This window comes from Orbicella franksi, chromosome 7, assembly GCF_964199315.1.
Source record: "Orbicella franksi chromosome 7, jaOrbFran1.1, whole genome shotgun sequence".
In the NCBI taxonomy this organism is placed as follows: Eukaryota; Metazoa; Cnidaria; class Anthozoa; order Scleractinia; family Merulinidae; genus Orbicella; species Orbicella franksi.
This window is the reverse complement of record NC_138151.1, coordinates 3,906,469-3,921,517: the sequence shown is the minus strand read 5'-3', so window position 1 is coordinate 3,921,517 and position 15,049 is coordinate 3,906,469. Positions and strand designations below refer to the sequence as shown.

General features: G+C 39.1%; 1 protein-coding gene across 1 annotated transcript; it reads right to left on the bottom strand.

Annotated features, from left to right (window-relative positions):
• Positions 1–57: 57 nt before the first annotated feature.
• LOC145493165 (26S proteasome regulatory subunit 10B) lies at positions 58–15,044 on the bottom strand. The gene is made up of 16 exons (XM_081472569.1): positions 14,865–15,044; positions 14,385–14,464; positions 11,254–11,293; positions 8,408–8,460; positions 8,244–8,311; positions 7,663–7,777; positions 6,895–6,982; positions 6,382–6,443; positions 5,725–5,791; positions 5,373–5,429; positions 4,410–4,471; positions 3,405–3,443; positions 3,188–3,269; positions 2,187–2,267; positions 1,612–1,683; positions 58–1,065 (listed from the first exon to the last, which is right to left on the bottom strand). The coding sequence occupies exons 1-16, from the start codon at positions 14,956–14,958 to the stop codon at positions 947–949; spliced, it is 1,179 nt and encodes a 392-aa protein (XP_081328695.1). The 5' UTR covers positions 14,959–15,044; the 3' UTR covers positions 58–946.
• Positions 15,045–15,049: the final 5 nt, after the last annotated feature.

Sequence of the window (15,049 nt, the reverse complement as noted above, 5' to 3'; positions counted from 1 at the left end):
TCATCTATGGATACCCCCAGTATAGTTCTAATATCGGATAGCTTTCTACAGATGTATCCCTGATGACAATATCAAAATCTTTGTCCGTAGATTTGAGTCCGAATCGTAACTCTTGGTATTTAGAAAAATTACCCTGGAGTGCATTTGTTGAGTACCAGTTTGAGACATTGTTGCCCTCATCATTTAGTTCAGGGGTAGAAATGTACTTTTGGTTCGAGTTATCGGTAGCCATGCAAGCCGGTGCGAGCCTCCGATTTTTTCGAAAAAAAAAAAAAAAACCGGATGCTCTCGCAAGCCTAGTTATCGGAAGGTTCGAAAGCTCTTGGAATTCCATTGCATGTCACCGAATTCCTCAGCCCCTTATTCTCGTATTAAATTTTATTTTTCCCATTTTGGAACGGCTATAAGGTAGGGAGGGGGAGAGTGGATGGTGCTGTATACATATGTTCATTTCACCAGGGTGTGCCTAACGTGCCACGAAAGAAGAGCTCCTCTCATTGGACATGCAATCTGCACAAGGGATGGCGTAGCTGTAACAGGTACCTTAAGCTGGTTTGGTCAGTCGAATTTTTAAAATCATCCTCGCTTTGTACGGTCTCTGCCTTTATATTCCTCTTTAAATTACGGGCTTTGTGCATCAAGCATTGAAAAAGAGAGGACTAAAATCTTCCAGCGCAGTAAACTACAACGCGACAGCTGGAGTTCGAACGCCACTGGCCATTTCAGGTGATTGCGTCACGCTATGTTTTACAATTCCGTCACGCTATGTTGCGAAACCCAAACCCACCTAATCATCTTTATTACTTTTTTTCTTCCACAGTTTCGAAAATCCATACTGAAAAATTTTTCTTCACACTAATCTCATTTTCCTTTTCTGAGATTTATTGAAGGAAACACAGTGTTTTACATGATATAACAAAATAGCAACAGAAATTTCAGGTCCATATCAAACTGGTTTGTAATCCAACTTCGACTCCAGCTTCTTGTTATCGGAGACTTTACGTGCAGCTTTCATGAAGTCCTCCTCGATAACGTAATCTCTTTCTGCACGAATGGCGAACATTCCTAAGGAAATAAAAATCAGAAAAATCAGCCCTGGCAATCATAAAAAAAGAAAAAGAGGAGGAAGCATTTAGTTCACGAGATCTCGTGTCTGGTCGAGGAACGCGAACTCCTTTCCCGAACAGCGGCTGGTAATCGAACCTAGATTGCCAAGCCCTTCTGTAAATCAAAACCTATCCCAAAAACAAAGTCTGCATTCGAGCCAAGTGGCCGGAGCTTATCCCGCTTTCTGTAGCATGACGCGACTAGGAGTATTTCTTCTCCCCCCTTGATGGGATGCTAGTCCATCGCAGGGTTACCCCCAGCATTAAGTTCGCCGGTACCCATTTATACACCTGGGTGGAGAGAGGTACTGTGAGAGTAAAGTGTCTTGCCCAAGAACACAACACAATGTCCCTGGCCAGGGATGGAAACCAGACCGCTCGATCCAGAGACGAGCGCACTAGCCATGAGACCGCCGCAACTCCACACAAATAAAACTTCCCATAAACCCATCACGAGCATACATGACAAGGACTGATCGAAAATGAATCCTTTTAAAAGCCAAACCTGCTTCAGTGCAAACGTTCCGCAAGTCGGCACCGTTGAATCCGTCAGACAACTTCACTACTGCCTCGTAATCTGCAGCAAACGATAAAAAAGAAACTATCAATAAACAGCGCGCAAGAAAATGTGAGCTTAATTTTACTTCATGCATTGGACTCAATAAATCTTCAGATCAATTATAAAAAAAAAATAACTAAAAAAATTAAAACACGTTACGAATATACTGCAAATGAGGCCACTTTATTTATTTCTCCAAATAACGTTTTCCCAATGATGATCGTACACAAAAAAAACAAAAAAATTATCACCCAGTTAGATCTGAGAATTGATCCGACTAAAGCGACCTCTGCAAGTGGGTTATCAAAATTAAGAGCTCATAAACTAGGTAGCTAACTAGCTTAACTTTCCTGTCACTGTCTTAACGTTTGGCGGATTTCGGAAATTTGAGGCGTTTTAATAAGAGACAGTTTTGGACGAGCTGGGTGCGTGTAGTGCGTTCGTCCGTACGCTGGTTACATGTTTTCCAGCGCCAATGTTTTGACATTTAAGTTTTGAGTTTCCAGGAGAAGTTCACCCACCGATATCTCCATGCTTTGTAATCTTTGCTGAATGAATCTTTAGAATGTCCATACGAGCCTGCTCGTTAGGAAGCGGGATTTCTGTAAACAGAAACAGTCAAACAAACATCACTTTTTTTTTTCTAACAAGTACAGGCTTTTTGCCAGTCCTCGTAGCTTGAGAATCATAGCCTGCGTAGCAGGCATTTCCAAAAAAGCACGCGAAGAGAACGAAACTGTCAGCGAATGCTCCCTTCCTCCCCACCTCTCCCTAATTGTTTGCTCACCCCAGGCGCGCTCCTTCGCTTGCACGCTTGCTCGCTCGCTTGTTCGATTCCTCGCCTGCATGGAAAATGAAAGGAAACGGATGCTACGCAGGCTAGAGGATCAGGCCTTCCTCGGTTCAGGAGGAGAAAAGCAGAAGAAAGCCTGACACAAACGCATCTCTTTTTCGTATCTCTCTATTTTTCGCCTCTACCACCTTAAATTCGAACAGTCTGATACTCAGGTAGCATTCTACGCAGACGCTTTTTGGGCTCGTCACGTTATCTTCCTGGCGGAGGACGATTGCGTGACTAGCCCACAGAAGCTAATACTCGGGCTACAGTTCTTGCAAATGTACAGTGGTACAAGGACAAATCCTAGGTATTGCTTGGTAATGTTGGAACATTTTACAATCCTTGACACATCACTACATCTCGCTAGCTTTATTTTATAGAAAAAGCACAAATTTTCCTAAAATTCTACTCTTATTTGAAGTATGTCACAAACTGAAATAAATGAGATAACGTATGTAAATTGTTGGAGTGCTGAGTGGAACGATGCAGGAGGAAATTAAGTTACATGTTTTGCGGCTGTACGAGGACCAAAACAGAAAAAAAAAGAAAGATTTCACCAAAATAACTTCATGAGCAACCCCTAACCTTAAACTGTCCGAGTTCTCTCAAATGCTTTCTCTCGCGTGTTTTCTCCTTTGCAGTTTGCAAATAAAATCGATTTAATTACTTTCAATGTTTTCTCACCTATCTTCCGATCCAGACGACCTGGCCTGAGGAGGGCTGGGTCGAGAGTATCAGGGCGGTTGGTTGCCATGATGATTTTCACCTGGGAGGGGAAGGAAGGGACAAGTTTTGACTTCTCTTGTATGGAAAGGAATGTGAATAATTATTTTCAAATTTATAATAAAATTGATTTCGTACACAAATCATTAAAAAAGCATGGTTGACACAGATCCCTTACCTGTCCTAGAGCATCAAAGCCGTCCATTTGATTAAGCAGCTGAGTAAAGAAACATCAAATTACATTAAGAGCTTGGTTCTGCTACAAATCAAAACTGTTCGTCTGGATTGGTGGGAATTGAAAACACCGTTATAGGCCAGGGCCCAGTTGTTCGAAGGCTGGATAACGCTTATTGAGGGGATAAGGGTTAACAAAACAAACCACGCCGTCCACTAGATAGTGATTTATACGGTGGATAGCTTTATCCACCTTTTGAACAACCTGGCCCAGGTGTAGTAAGAGCTATTGGGGATAGAATCTCGACATTAAGGTAATTCCACTGAAATAAAAGTGACAATAGATTTTTGTTCAAACTTTGTCCACTGAATATTTGCCATATGATAACTTCAATTTTGAAATAAAAAAGAGGGGTGCCCATGCTCATTAAGAAGCAGTGAGGCATTGAAAACGCCCCATTTTAGCGTTATTTAATGCTTATTATAAGAACGCATTCCCAGTAATTGTAAAATCTTTGTGAGCCTAGACTCATAAGAACACGCATTAAACTACAGTCAATACATTGTGTCGGACACAAATAAACACTTTAAGTTTGATTCAGACAGAAAGCTAAATCCTTGATTAAAAATTTGAACAAAATTTCTTGACGTGGTTACCGACTGCAAAATAGAAAAGACCACAGTGTATCTGCTATTTTTCTTATTTATTCAAATTTCAGCAATAGAAATTAGATCAGTCTTTTCTCACGCAAAGCTTATGATTAGTTGATTACAATGACTGGAAAAAAAAATTAGGGTGCCCGTGCTCGTTGGTGAGCTAGAGCCATTTTTCAACTCACAGAGCTCAATATCAAGGCAAATCCATCATGTTTTCAATATGCGCGTGCACGAGCGCGCGCTAATGACGCCATAAATTATGCGCAGTAGGGATGCGCGATGCAAATGTGAGGAATGACCTTAAGGCAACTCAGATGAAAATTATATATTAAGCAAGTTGTGGACTACCAACCTCCATGAGTGTTCTTTGAATTTCTCTGTCAGCAGATGTACCCTCTGAGAAGCGTCGACCACCTAAATATGCAAGGTACATTATTGTCGATCCTTGCTATTTCAAACTCAGTTATACTGAAGTCCCCACTATCTTGAACTTACACCATTTTCACTAGGTTATTTTCTTTCAGTAATTTACTATTGGCTATCTTGATATCCCACTATCTTGCACTGTATTAGAGTCTAAGATGGCAGGGTTTCAACTGGGCTACCAGTACTGGTAATTTGTTACAAACCAAGTCTGTTTATTATGCACCAGATGTTCTGTAGCATGACATGACGGTAGAAGGTTTGCCAATCCTCTTGGAGGGCATAACAGTAATCCATTAGATTCCCCTTGAGTATTCACTTAGCTTGCATGGTAGGCATTCAAAGAGAAAGAGAGGGGAAAACTAGAAGTATGATCGGAGGGGAGGGATGGGAACACCTGCAAGCACGCCACTGTTTTTGACATTCAGCCCTTAAATTAAGTTTGCAAAACCCAGAAAGCTGTGAAATGTCTGGCTGTCAAAACGATCCATGTCCCTCCCCCTCCAATCACGATTCGCACTACTAGTTTTCCCCTCTTCTTCCCCCTTGAACGCCTGCCATGCAGGCTAGTGTTCACGAGTCAGGTTTCAATAACATTTAAAGTAAATACACTTGTGCAGAGAGAGTCACTGACACTAGAATGACCCGGACGTCCATGTCAATTCTCACCCTAAGCATGTGGAGCCTTACACACTAGCAATTAGACCATTGCACCTATTGTGTTGTCTCTTGAAAAGACAACATTAATGATGTTGATTGAGCAGTATCAAGAAAAATCTGTGTGATGGATGGACTTTTTTCAATGCTACACAAAAACATACTTCACCAGAGTTCTTCCTTCATGACATAAAATAATATTATTTCAAAGAAACCTGTCCATCAGGGCACATACCAATGGCATCAATTTCATCCATGAAGATGATGCAAGGCTCGTGATCTCTGGCATAACCTGTACAACAAGATCAGGTTTAGTAAAGTTCACTAAAAACAGGTCACTAAATTTAGGAAATGGTCACAAAGAAGAGTATTACTGTAATAATTATAGAGAATGAGATCTTCATGTGGTTGTAAAGAAAAACCTTGATCACAGCTTGATGAATCAATTTAGCAAAAAGAAAGAGATGCTCAAAGTTCAACAGTTCTCTTTTTCTCATCAAGTCCCTCGTGCACAGTTCAAATCATTTATTGACATTTCCTATATTTACTGCCACAAAGTATAGACAATTCAAACAAGAACAACATACCAAACATCTCTCGTATAAGTCTTGCACTTTCGCCAATGTACTTGTCAACAATTGCACTAGACACAACCTAAAGGAAAATGAGATGCTATTAAATGATGAATTGATCAACAAGGCAGAATTCTTAACAGCATGAAGAGTAGTTTCAAAGGAGCACATGGGCTCAGTTAGTGGGAGGCTTGAGTCCTGGCTGAGGACATTTTGTTGTGTTCTTGGATAAGACACTTTACTCTCACAGTGCCTCTCTCCACCCAGGTGTATAAATGGGTACCAGTGAAGTTAATGCTGGGGGTAACCCTGCAATGGGGTCGGATCTCATCCAGGGGGAGTAGAAATATTTCTATTCACTTTATGCTACAGAAATCAGAGGTAAGCGATGCCTTCCTACATGGGCTCAGCTTGACATAGATTGGGGAAGGGGCTGGGGGTAGTGAATGACTTTTGGGTTAGGACATCATTGTTAGGGCTTGCCTTAAACGCTAGGGTAAGCCTGAAAATTGGTTTTCTTTGCACCCTTAATAGGATGGTATTTCAGTGTCTTCAAGTACAATTCCATAACCTCTGTCATCTTACCCTCCAGTAAACTAACAAGAAATAATTGTCTAACACTTAAACACCTTTCTTATATTCAGTTTATTATGGTAACCTGAGAAAACATACCTTAAGAAAGTTAGCATCCAACTGGCTAGCAACAGCCCTAGCAAGTAATGTCTTGCCAGTTCCTACAAAAAGAAATATGTTAAGAGTTGACATGTCATATAAAAACTAAAACAATACATTTGTACCATACTATATGGAATTTGTGCAAGGAAAATTCTTGATTATTACAAAACTTCTTGCAAGGTTTTCTGTTTCAAATAAAGCTCTGGCTTTTCAAAAAATGTACTCTGGCATATTTCAGCCTGAAAAGTAATCAACATGCTACCCTGTTTGAAAACGTCAAGTACAGAATTGAAAGTAAATTTACAACTTATATCATACGCCACAACAATTAAAAACATTGATATCAATATAGAAATTGTCAAGACATGTATTTACAAAATTATCCCAGCTTGGAAGTCAAGGAATGCATGTAGAGCAGTCAAAACAATTGACAATTTGGCATTCCTTTTTGCAATAAAGCTGTTTGCAATTTAGATACTCCTAACCCTGAAAAAGACCAAGTCACAATACCTGGAGGACCAAACAGAAGGCAGCCTTTTGGTGGACTGATTCCAACTCTCTGAAACAGTTCTGGATTTGTCAAGGGAAGTTCTATTACCTGCAGAAAAACCATATAGATCATTGATTGATTGATCAACTTCCTATATTATTTATTTATTATCAAATTTGTTGGTCTAATAAGTTGTTAGTCGAAGACTCCCCCTTCCCTTTTGACACAACTAATATCAACCTAGGTTGAAATCATTCTGACCTAAAGTATATTTTAAACTACACTGTACAACACATTCATAGCAACAGGCTATCATCTTCTTAATGGGACTAGACATCTGTGCAGGGTATCTGAGCAGGGTAAATAAAGAGCTCTGGGAGCCTGGCCAGGTCATGTGCACTAAAGCATCTGCAGTTGAGTGTCAGTCGATACCCTCGATTGAACTGTGATCAGCATCTTGATTGACACTCGATCGACACTCAGTAGACATCTCGATTGACACGTGGTCAACACTCGATCAACAGTCAGTCAAGTGTCGACCAACTCATATGCATTGATCAAAAATTGGCCAACCTTCAACCTGCTGTCGATCGAGTTGTTAGTTGTGTGGCAATCGAGTGTCAACAGAGTTGTCAAAGGTGTGTTGATTGAATGCCAATCAAGAGTTGATCAAGAGTATTGATTGAGGTTATTGATCGACACTTGACTGCAGATGCCTTTAGTACACATGATCTGGCTGGCCTATTGATGACAAACCTTGTAAAGCTAGACATACTAAAAATACAAACCTCTCTCAGTTCTCTGATCTGCTCACTGAGTCCTCCAACCTCAGAATAAGAAATATTGCCAGGATCTTCATGAGACATGTTGTATACAAGGGGGTCAACTTCACGAGGGAGATATCTAAAATAGGTAGGCAAGTAAAGACCTATGGTATGAGTCTTCTCTGACAATGAAGTAGCAACAGCAAAAACTTTGTTTGTTAAATAGATAACTAGAAGCAATTTCTAAAGCAGGTACTAGGCATTTTCCATTTGCCCAAAAATTCCTATCTGCATTAATTACCAAGCATCTCCAGCACTGAATGGGAAAGCATTTCCCAGAATTTTTGGAAATGAGCACAACCTCACGAGCTATAGCCAAATTTTCAAAGATTTCTTATCAGGAACATCTTTTCCATTTGATTTTCTTCCCAGAACTCCTGGAGTGTTTGGTTGAATGGTTTGTATTTCAGGAATTTAACAATTTTTCTTATTCAGAAACTTTCCAAGGAAACTCTATTTCCCATGCCATTTGCCCTGCTATGAAAAGTTCCAGAACTTTTGTCGAATGGAATGTTGCTACTATTACATATAATAACACAATGAACCTCATAATGGTCAGGGTTGTCATGTCAAGAGCCACACGTGTCCCTTGCTTGAGTTTCTTTTTATCAACCTGTTGTGACAAGATTAAACAGAGTTAACCCATGGACTGTGTCGTTGTAGAACCCTTTCCACGCTTCACACATAAGTAATGTCATGCATACAATACCTGTCTTCTACATCCCACAACATAACGAGGACCATTAGTTGCTTTCACAATGACTAAAAAAAAGAAAAATTAGGTCAGTAAGATAATTAATTCATCACATTTAGAAAACAACAATAAGTCTCAAGGAAGACATGTTTCAACAGCCTCCACTGTTGTCATCAATTAAGAGAAATTAAAACTAAATAAACTAGAATTGTTGATAAAATGTGACAAAAGAATTCATGTTAAGGTAAAACTCTCACTATAGCTCTTGTGCAGTTACATGTTTGCATATGTGTACTTCTGATATATTTTCACTTTTTCGCATATTTAACTATTTTGGTTTATTCGACATAGTGAGCTCATGGTAAACTCCACAATTTTCCTTTTATTTCACTAGCAAAGACGATTGCAGCTGAAAAAATGTGTCTTCATTGAACCCTCAAGTGTTTTGACAGTTTTTTTCTAGCAATTATAGCTTTCATTCTGTTTCCAAGAAAACTAGACATAATTCCTCTACATTAAAGAAAGTTAAAGTGTATGCCACGCAGAAGTTTAAACATGCTGAAACACAGCTCAAGACTTTCCGGATTCAACTCCCCAAAAACTGAATACTGATCTCCGATTGGTTGTCACAGATGGAGTAATCAGGATATTACAACATGTCTTGTTTTTCTCTGAGCCTGAACCAAACACAAGAGTTTTCTTCAATTCTCTTGAGAATGGAGTAAATGAGAGAGATAATACGAGCAAGTTATTGGGTGCAGGTTATTGAGGGTGCATTCCTTTGGAGTGATCTGGAACTGGATCAGCCATCCAAGATCATTCTGGATCATGGTACATCAAAGGAACCAATGAATCAGCTTTGGCCACAGATTCGTCAGTTTCTTTGATGCATCATGACCCGACTGACCTTTGATCACTAATCCTGAACAAGAACATCTCAAAGGAATGCACCCTAAAATTAATGGCTTCTATGCAGTCACTCACTCTTCTCAAGAATAGCTGGCTGCACAAAGACCATGTTTCAGTTGTGTTTCAACAAGACATTAGTTTACAGAATGAACCAACAACAAATTTCAATCTTAATCTTTGAGCCTAATTGAGATAACATATTGAACTCCAAATCATGGGTACTTATTCCCAGGGCGGGGGCAATGTTGTAGCTGCCAAAGTAACTTTTAGGGTGCACTCAATGAAAAAATAATAAAAAAATTCTCTTGTTTCTGTTTTTACACCCAATTTCCACCGTTCTCTCAAGTCCAGTCCACTAGGGCAGGCTTCCTCCCTGAACAGCAGCTGCTAATCAAGCCTATTCCATTGTAAGTGGTATTTTTCAGGGGTCAAATAAAGCTTAAGCCACACCCAGATTGGTCTCCTTTAGGGGTGCAATTCAAATTATCCGACAAGCATCCCTGACCTTTTCATATGGGAGTCACTCCCCAGTACTTATTCAGGGCTCGAAAAAAACCCCGTCCAGTCGTCCGGGACAAGTAGATTTTCCCTTCGGGCAAGTAACTTTCTCTCCTTACTTGCCCCATGGGCAAGGACCCAGGCAAGCCGTTCGCCGACTAAATTTTTGATAACGATTTTGAGAAGAAAAGGAAAATTTAGGCTCAAGGGTAATCAAATGTTTAGATGAAGCTTGATGAAAATTACAATTTATAGCGTTGTTCTGTTGATTGCGTGATGCGCGCTCACGGCTCAGAAGTAGTTGCCTAGCACGTGATCAAAATCTGCCCTGATAAAATTTCTTTCCAGGATCAGAAATGGCCGCGTTGGCAACGAAAATGCTGTGTTTATTTCGTAAAATTTTAGCAATTTTCTATGAGCATTTCAGTTTCTCTGTACAAAACTTAACTCAACAACGATATATTGAAGCTGTAGAAATTGCACGCGAAAAGAAGCCGCATATTTCTACTGTGAAAACGAAGCCAGCATGTTTGAAATCCAAGTAAATCTCTGTTTTCGGCGAAACATGTAAGTTTGCTAGTGATAACATACTTGGGCGCCGCCGCACAAAATGAAAAGTATTATATTATTAAAAAGAAATGGTTAAGTAAGTCATCAAAATACTTTCAGAGTTCCTGGAAGATGACTTAAAATAGTGTTTCTTTCAAGCGAAGACGTTTTCCCTTTTCATTCACCCAAATTAAAAAACATGCTCTTGCCGGCTTTTCAAATTCAACACTGTGCCTGTGTCAAAACTGAAGTGGGAGGGCGACTTATTGTTAATTCCGCATGTTATAAATTTCTCGCGCTTCTCTTAGCTTCACAATGATTTCGTGGAGCTAGACAAGATGCAGGTGAATATTCAAGGAGTCGAACGCGATCTTCGACAAATTGAACAAGTTGATTCAAGGCTGTATAATAACAAAGATACCCAGCGTGTAATATAGGAACTAGGAAGTAAGTACACAAACGAACAACAACAACTTCGCAAACTTTGTTTCTTCAACTGGGACTTCATCCATGTTAATTATTACAAACCGTACAACTTCATAAAAGCGGAATGAAGAAGTTAAAAGTTGTGAAAGTATTACAAGATAATGGCGTTAACATGAAAGTGATCAGCACTAAGAGGACTACAGTCAAGATGGGTTTATTACATTAAAACACGCCTGTAGTTTGACTTCCATTTTTGGGCTCATGAATTATTAATGAGTTTGAAAACTTGGGCAAGCGGGGAAGTGCCCCGGGCAAGCAAAATTTGAGAGTTACTTGCCCAACGGGCAAGATGGAATTCAAATATTTTTCGAGCCCTGTTATTGTGCTCCGTTTTCTTTTTACCATCGTTTTGTCTTGATACATAACAGCCTCGAATAACAGAAATTCAAAGTTTACTCATCCAACTATCAAATACTTACACTTTTCTTCTGTAAGCTGCCGAAGAACTTCACCAACAATCTATAAAGTGACATAAAATTAAGGAGAAAAACCGTTACCATTAAAATTCAATTTTTTGCTTAAGGTGGCTTACTACAGTTTTGTTGGAGCATAAGAGCATAACTTTTAATTATTTTGAAAAATGTTCCACATTATTTTTCCTTTCTCTATTTACTGTTTACCTAAGTTATTTACTATTATATATGAAATTTGAAAAATTTCAACCTAAATAAATGGCCAAAATGAATGACCAAGTGCCTAAGGAAAGACTAAGCACCCCTGATAATAACAGCTCCCCGAAAGTAATCTTAATTTTTTACCTTCCTATCAAACTGCGAAAGTAATGGTGCCCCCGAAAGTAACAGCCCACTCAAGAGTAGCAGCCCTTTGAATAAGTCACTAACAGAGAAACTCTTTGATCTCGTGTGAAATGCGGATGGAATAGCCTGACTGCAGACTGAACTACTTGAAGAGTTATTTGCCATTTAATATTTGAAGGGGTGAGTGCAAAACCATGATTGTAGTGTTTTGAGCTTCTGGGATCAGCAGACATGTAGATGTATGGAGACCCGTACGTTGCGGAGAAGAGTTAATCTGTTAATCTGTCAGCCCTATTTATAGCGCGTTTTCACGTGAAATCAACATCATTGAGCTTATAAGTTGCGTGAAATTACCATTTTGCTGTTTTCTAAGTGAAACTAGCATCCTTGCCGTCAAGCGTTAACATGAAATCAACATTTTAACCTATTTAGACCTGAAATCAACATCATTGAGCGTATGCGCTGCGTGACATTGATATTTTGCTGGTTTCTAAGTGAAGCCAACATCCTTGCCGTCACGCGTTAACGTGAAATCAACATTTTAACCTATTTAGACCTGAAATCAATATCATTGAGCTTATGCATTGCGTGAAATTGACATTTTGCTCGTTTCTAAGAGAAATCAACCTCCTTACTGTCATGCGTTAACGTGAAATCAACATTTAAACCTTTTTTGACCTAAAATCAACATTTTTGAGCTTATACGTTGCGTGAAATTGACATTTTGCTGCTTTCTAAGTGAAATCAAAGTCCTTGCAGACGCAGCGGGCCGATCCTTTGTTATGATAAACCGAGGCGAGACTTCGACTTATAACAAAGGCTTGGCTTGGCTATTATAACAAAGGATCGGCTCTGTTTATCATAACAAAGGCCCGGCTTCGTTCATTTGAAGACCTCGGCGGGAAAAGGGTGCTAGGTATTTCAATCAAAAGTGAACTTTGTTGAAAACGCTCCAAATTTCACATGCAGTTTTGTTTAGGTATGTTTAACAATGTCCAGTAGTTTTTCCGCTAAGCTTTGCTTCGTTTTCAAGATATTGCGTATGCAGAAAAACCACTCGGTTTTCCAAGCAGGGTCTTTATAAACAAAGCAAAAAACCAGCGACAAAAATACAGGACCACGTTTTTCTATTACATTGAAGACCACATGCAAAAATTCAAGCCCTTTTGCGAAAATTTTTTTTTCACCCAAATCGTCACTTAGCATGGTTTTGCACTCACCCCTTCATTTGACTTAACTAAATTATAAAGCTCTATTTGTCTGGCAGCAGAGTCAAATGATATAGTGAAATCAGTTGTATTGTGATAAAATGTGACCATTATGCTTTCGCCCAACAGTACCAATATTTAGGGACTTTTTCGTTTTTACATTCAGCTTTGTTTTTGTGGGTAGTTAGTAACATACCTAAAACGTAACTTTTAATTTAATAGAATACGCATCCTCTTTGTCTAAAATGACTGTGAATTACTTACAAATGTTTTTTGACCATCTGAAAGTAACAGCTGCCTGAATGTATAGCGGCCCTTTTAGCCTGCTAAATCCGAAAGTAATGGGGGACGTTACTTGAACAGTATAGCTTATAGATTTCCTTCTGTATTCTCTAATACTGTTTTCATTTTCTTTTATTTGTGTCCAAGTCAAACGTGAAATTTTCTCACAAAAATTTTCCATTACCAATCATTTCTCACAATCACCGAACATGGAACCGCAAAAGTGCTACCAATGAAATTTGAAATCCTGGGGCTTGGCAAGGTAGCCTTGAGGTAAATCCAAGCATTCTGATTGGTTCTTTCTTAGTCTGGATTTTGCCATACAGAACGTTTCCCTAAGCCGGGTATTTTTTTTTTGGAAACCAGCAAATTCAAATATAATATGCCATATAACAAACTACTCACTAACCTAGCTTGCTTGAGCTGCACTGGGGAATATTGGAACTGGGTTGTTTTTGTATAGGCCTCACTACAGTTGGCCCATACTGTCACAACCTTGGGCAAATATTCCCCAGTACTATGAAGACATGATTGATCACCCCAATTATTTACACAACTTAAGCAGCTGTGCAATTAAAGCCTAAAAAATTCAGGCTTGAATGGGATTCAAACTCATGAAAGATCATATATTGGAATTGCTGTGGGCTGTGTATATAACTGCCATGATTGACAGAGGTCATGGCTTTGAATCCCATTCAAGCCTGAATGCTTTTCAGGTTTTAATTTCACAGCTGCTTGAGCTGTGTGTATATCTGCGATAGTCAATCATGTCTTCATATCTTTCTCCGCAGTTCAAATATATGATCTTTCATATATCCACTTGTTTCTTCATCATCTATGGGTATATTGTGAACTTACAATGTGACCAGCTCCCAGTTGGCCCGATAGCTCACTTGGTATAGCACTGCACTGGTATTGCAGAGGTCATGGATTTGACTCCCATTCAAGTCTGAATTTTTTCAGGATTTAACTTCACAGCTGCTGAAGCTGCGTATATAACTGCGATGATCAACCATGTCTTAACATCTTTCTTTGTCTATCTAAAGGTGTCTATCTCTGCAGTTCAAATATCTGAACTTTCATATATTCGCTTGTTTTCCTCAGAGCTGCCAGTTAAGGTTGGTTACGTTGCTTGTAGAGTTTGATATGTTCGAGTTCGTTAAGTGTTCGCTACCGTACCGAACGTAGCAAACTCGAACATAGTGAACTCAACAGGGAGCGAAACCAGCTGTAACTGCACTGCCACCGTGCTAAGTTAGTAAGGGGTTAATATAGATTCTGTATATCAAATCCATACTATACCTGACCAACACTCTGGAGTGCTTTCAAGTCATTTTCAGATTTGTCATACTCGTTACTTAAGTCTTTGAGTTGTTCTCTCACTATAAGAAGAAAGAAGAAAGCCGAAGTCCAGTAATTTTTGTAAGCTTTGAAGCTCAATATAAATTTTTTTGACTAAGTTCTCAGATAGATAAGTTATCATGCAAGAGGACAAATTATAAGCTTATGCTTACGTGGTATAATTTCAAATTGTAGAGCCATACAATATTTCAATAAATAATCACTCGCTATCAGCTAAGACATTTATACCAGCACGGCCAACTTTCAACTCACAGACAACAGAAAAAATATATTATCAATCAAAAATGGATAAAGAAACTGTAGGCTTACAGTGCATGCCATTCATATTTTGATTCGGTGAAAAATCGACTGCTATTCCTATTAACATAAAACATTTAAACTTGAAAAAAATTACGATAAACAAAACTAAAATGTACATACTTTCTTTTAACCGTGCATCAAGTTCTCTGTGTTCTAAAAGCTTCTTTCTGTAGTTAGCCAAAGCCTTCTCCCTCGCGGTTTCAGTAGTCGCCATCTTTGTTCAGTGACTAAGCAACATCCCATAAGTCTACGCGGGTTCATATTTTTGCGAGAAGCCGCTGGCTTTCATTTTGGCGGGGAAAAAA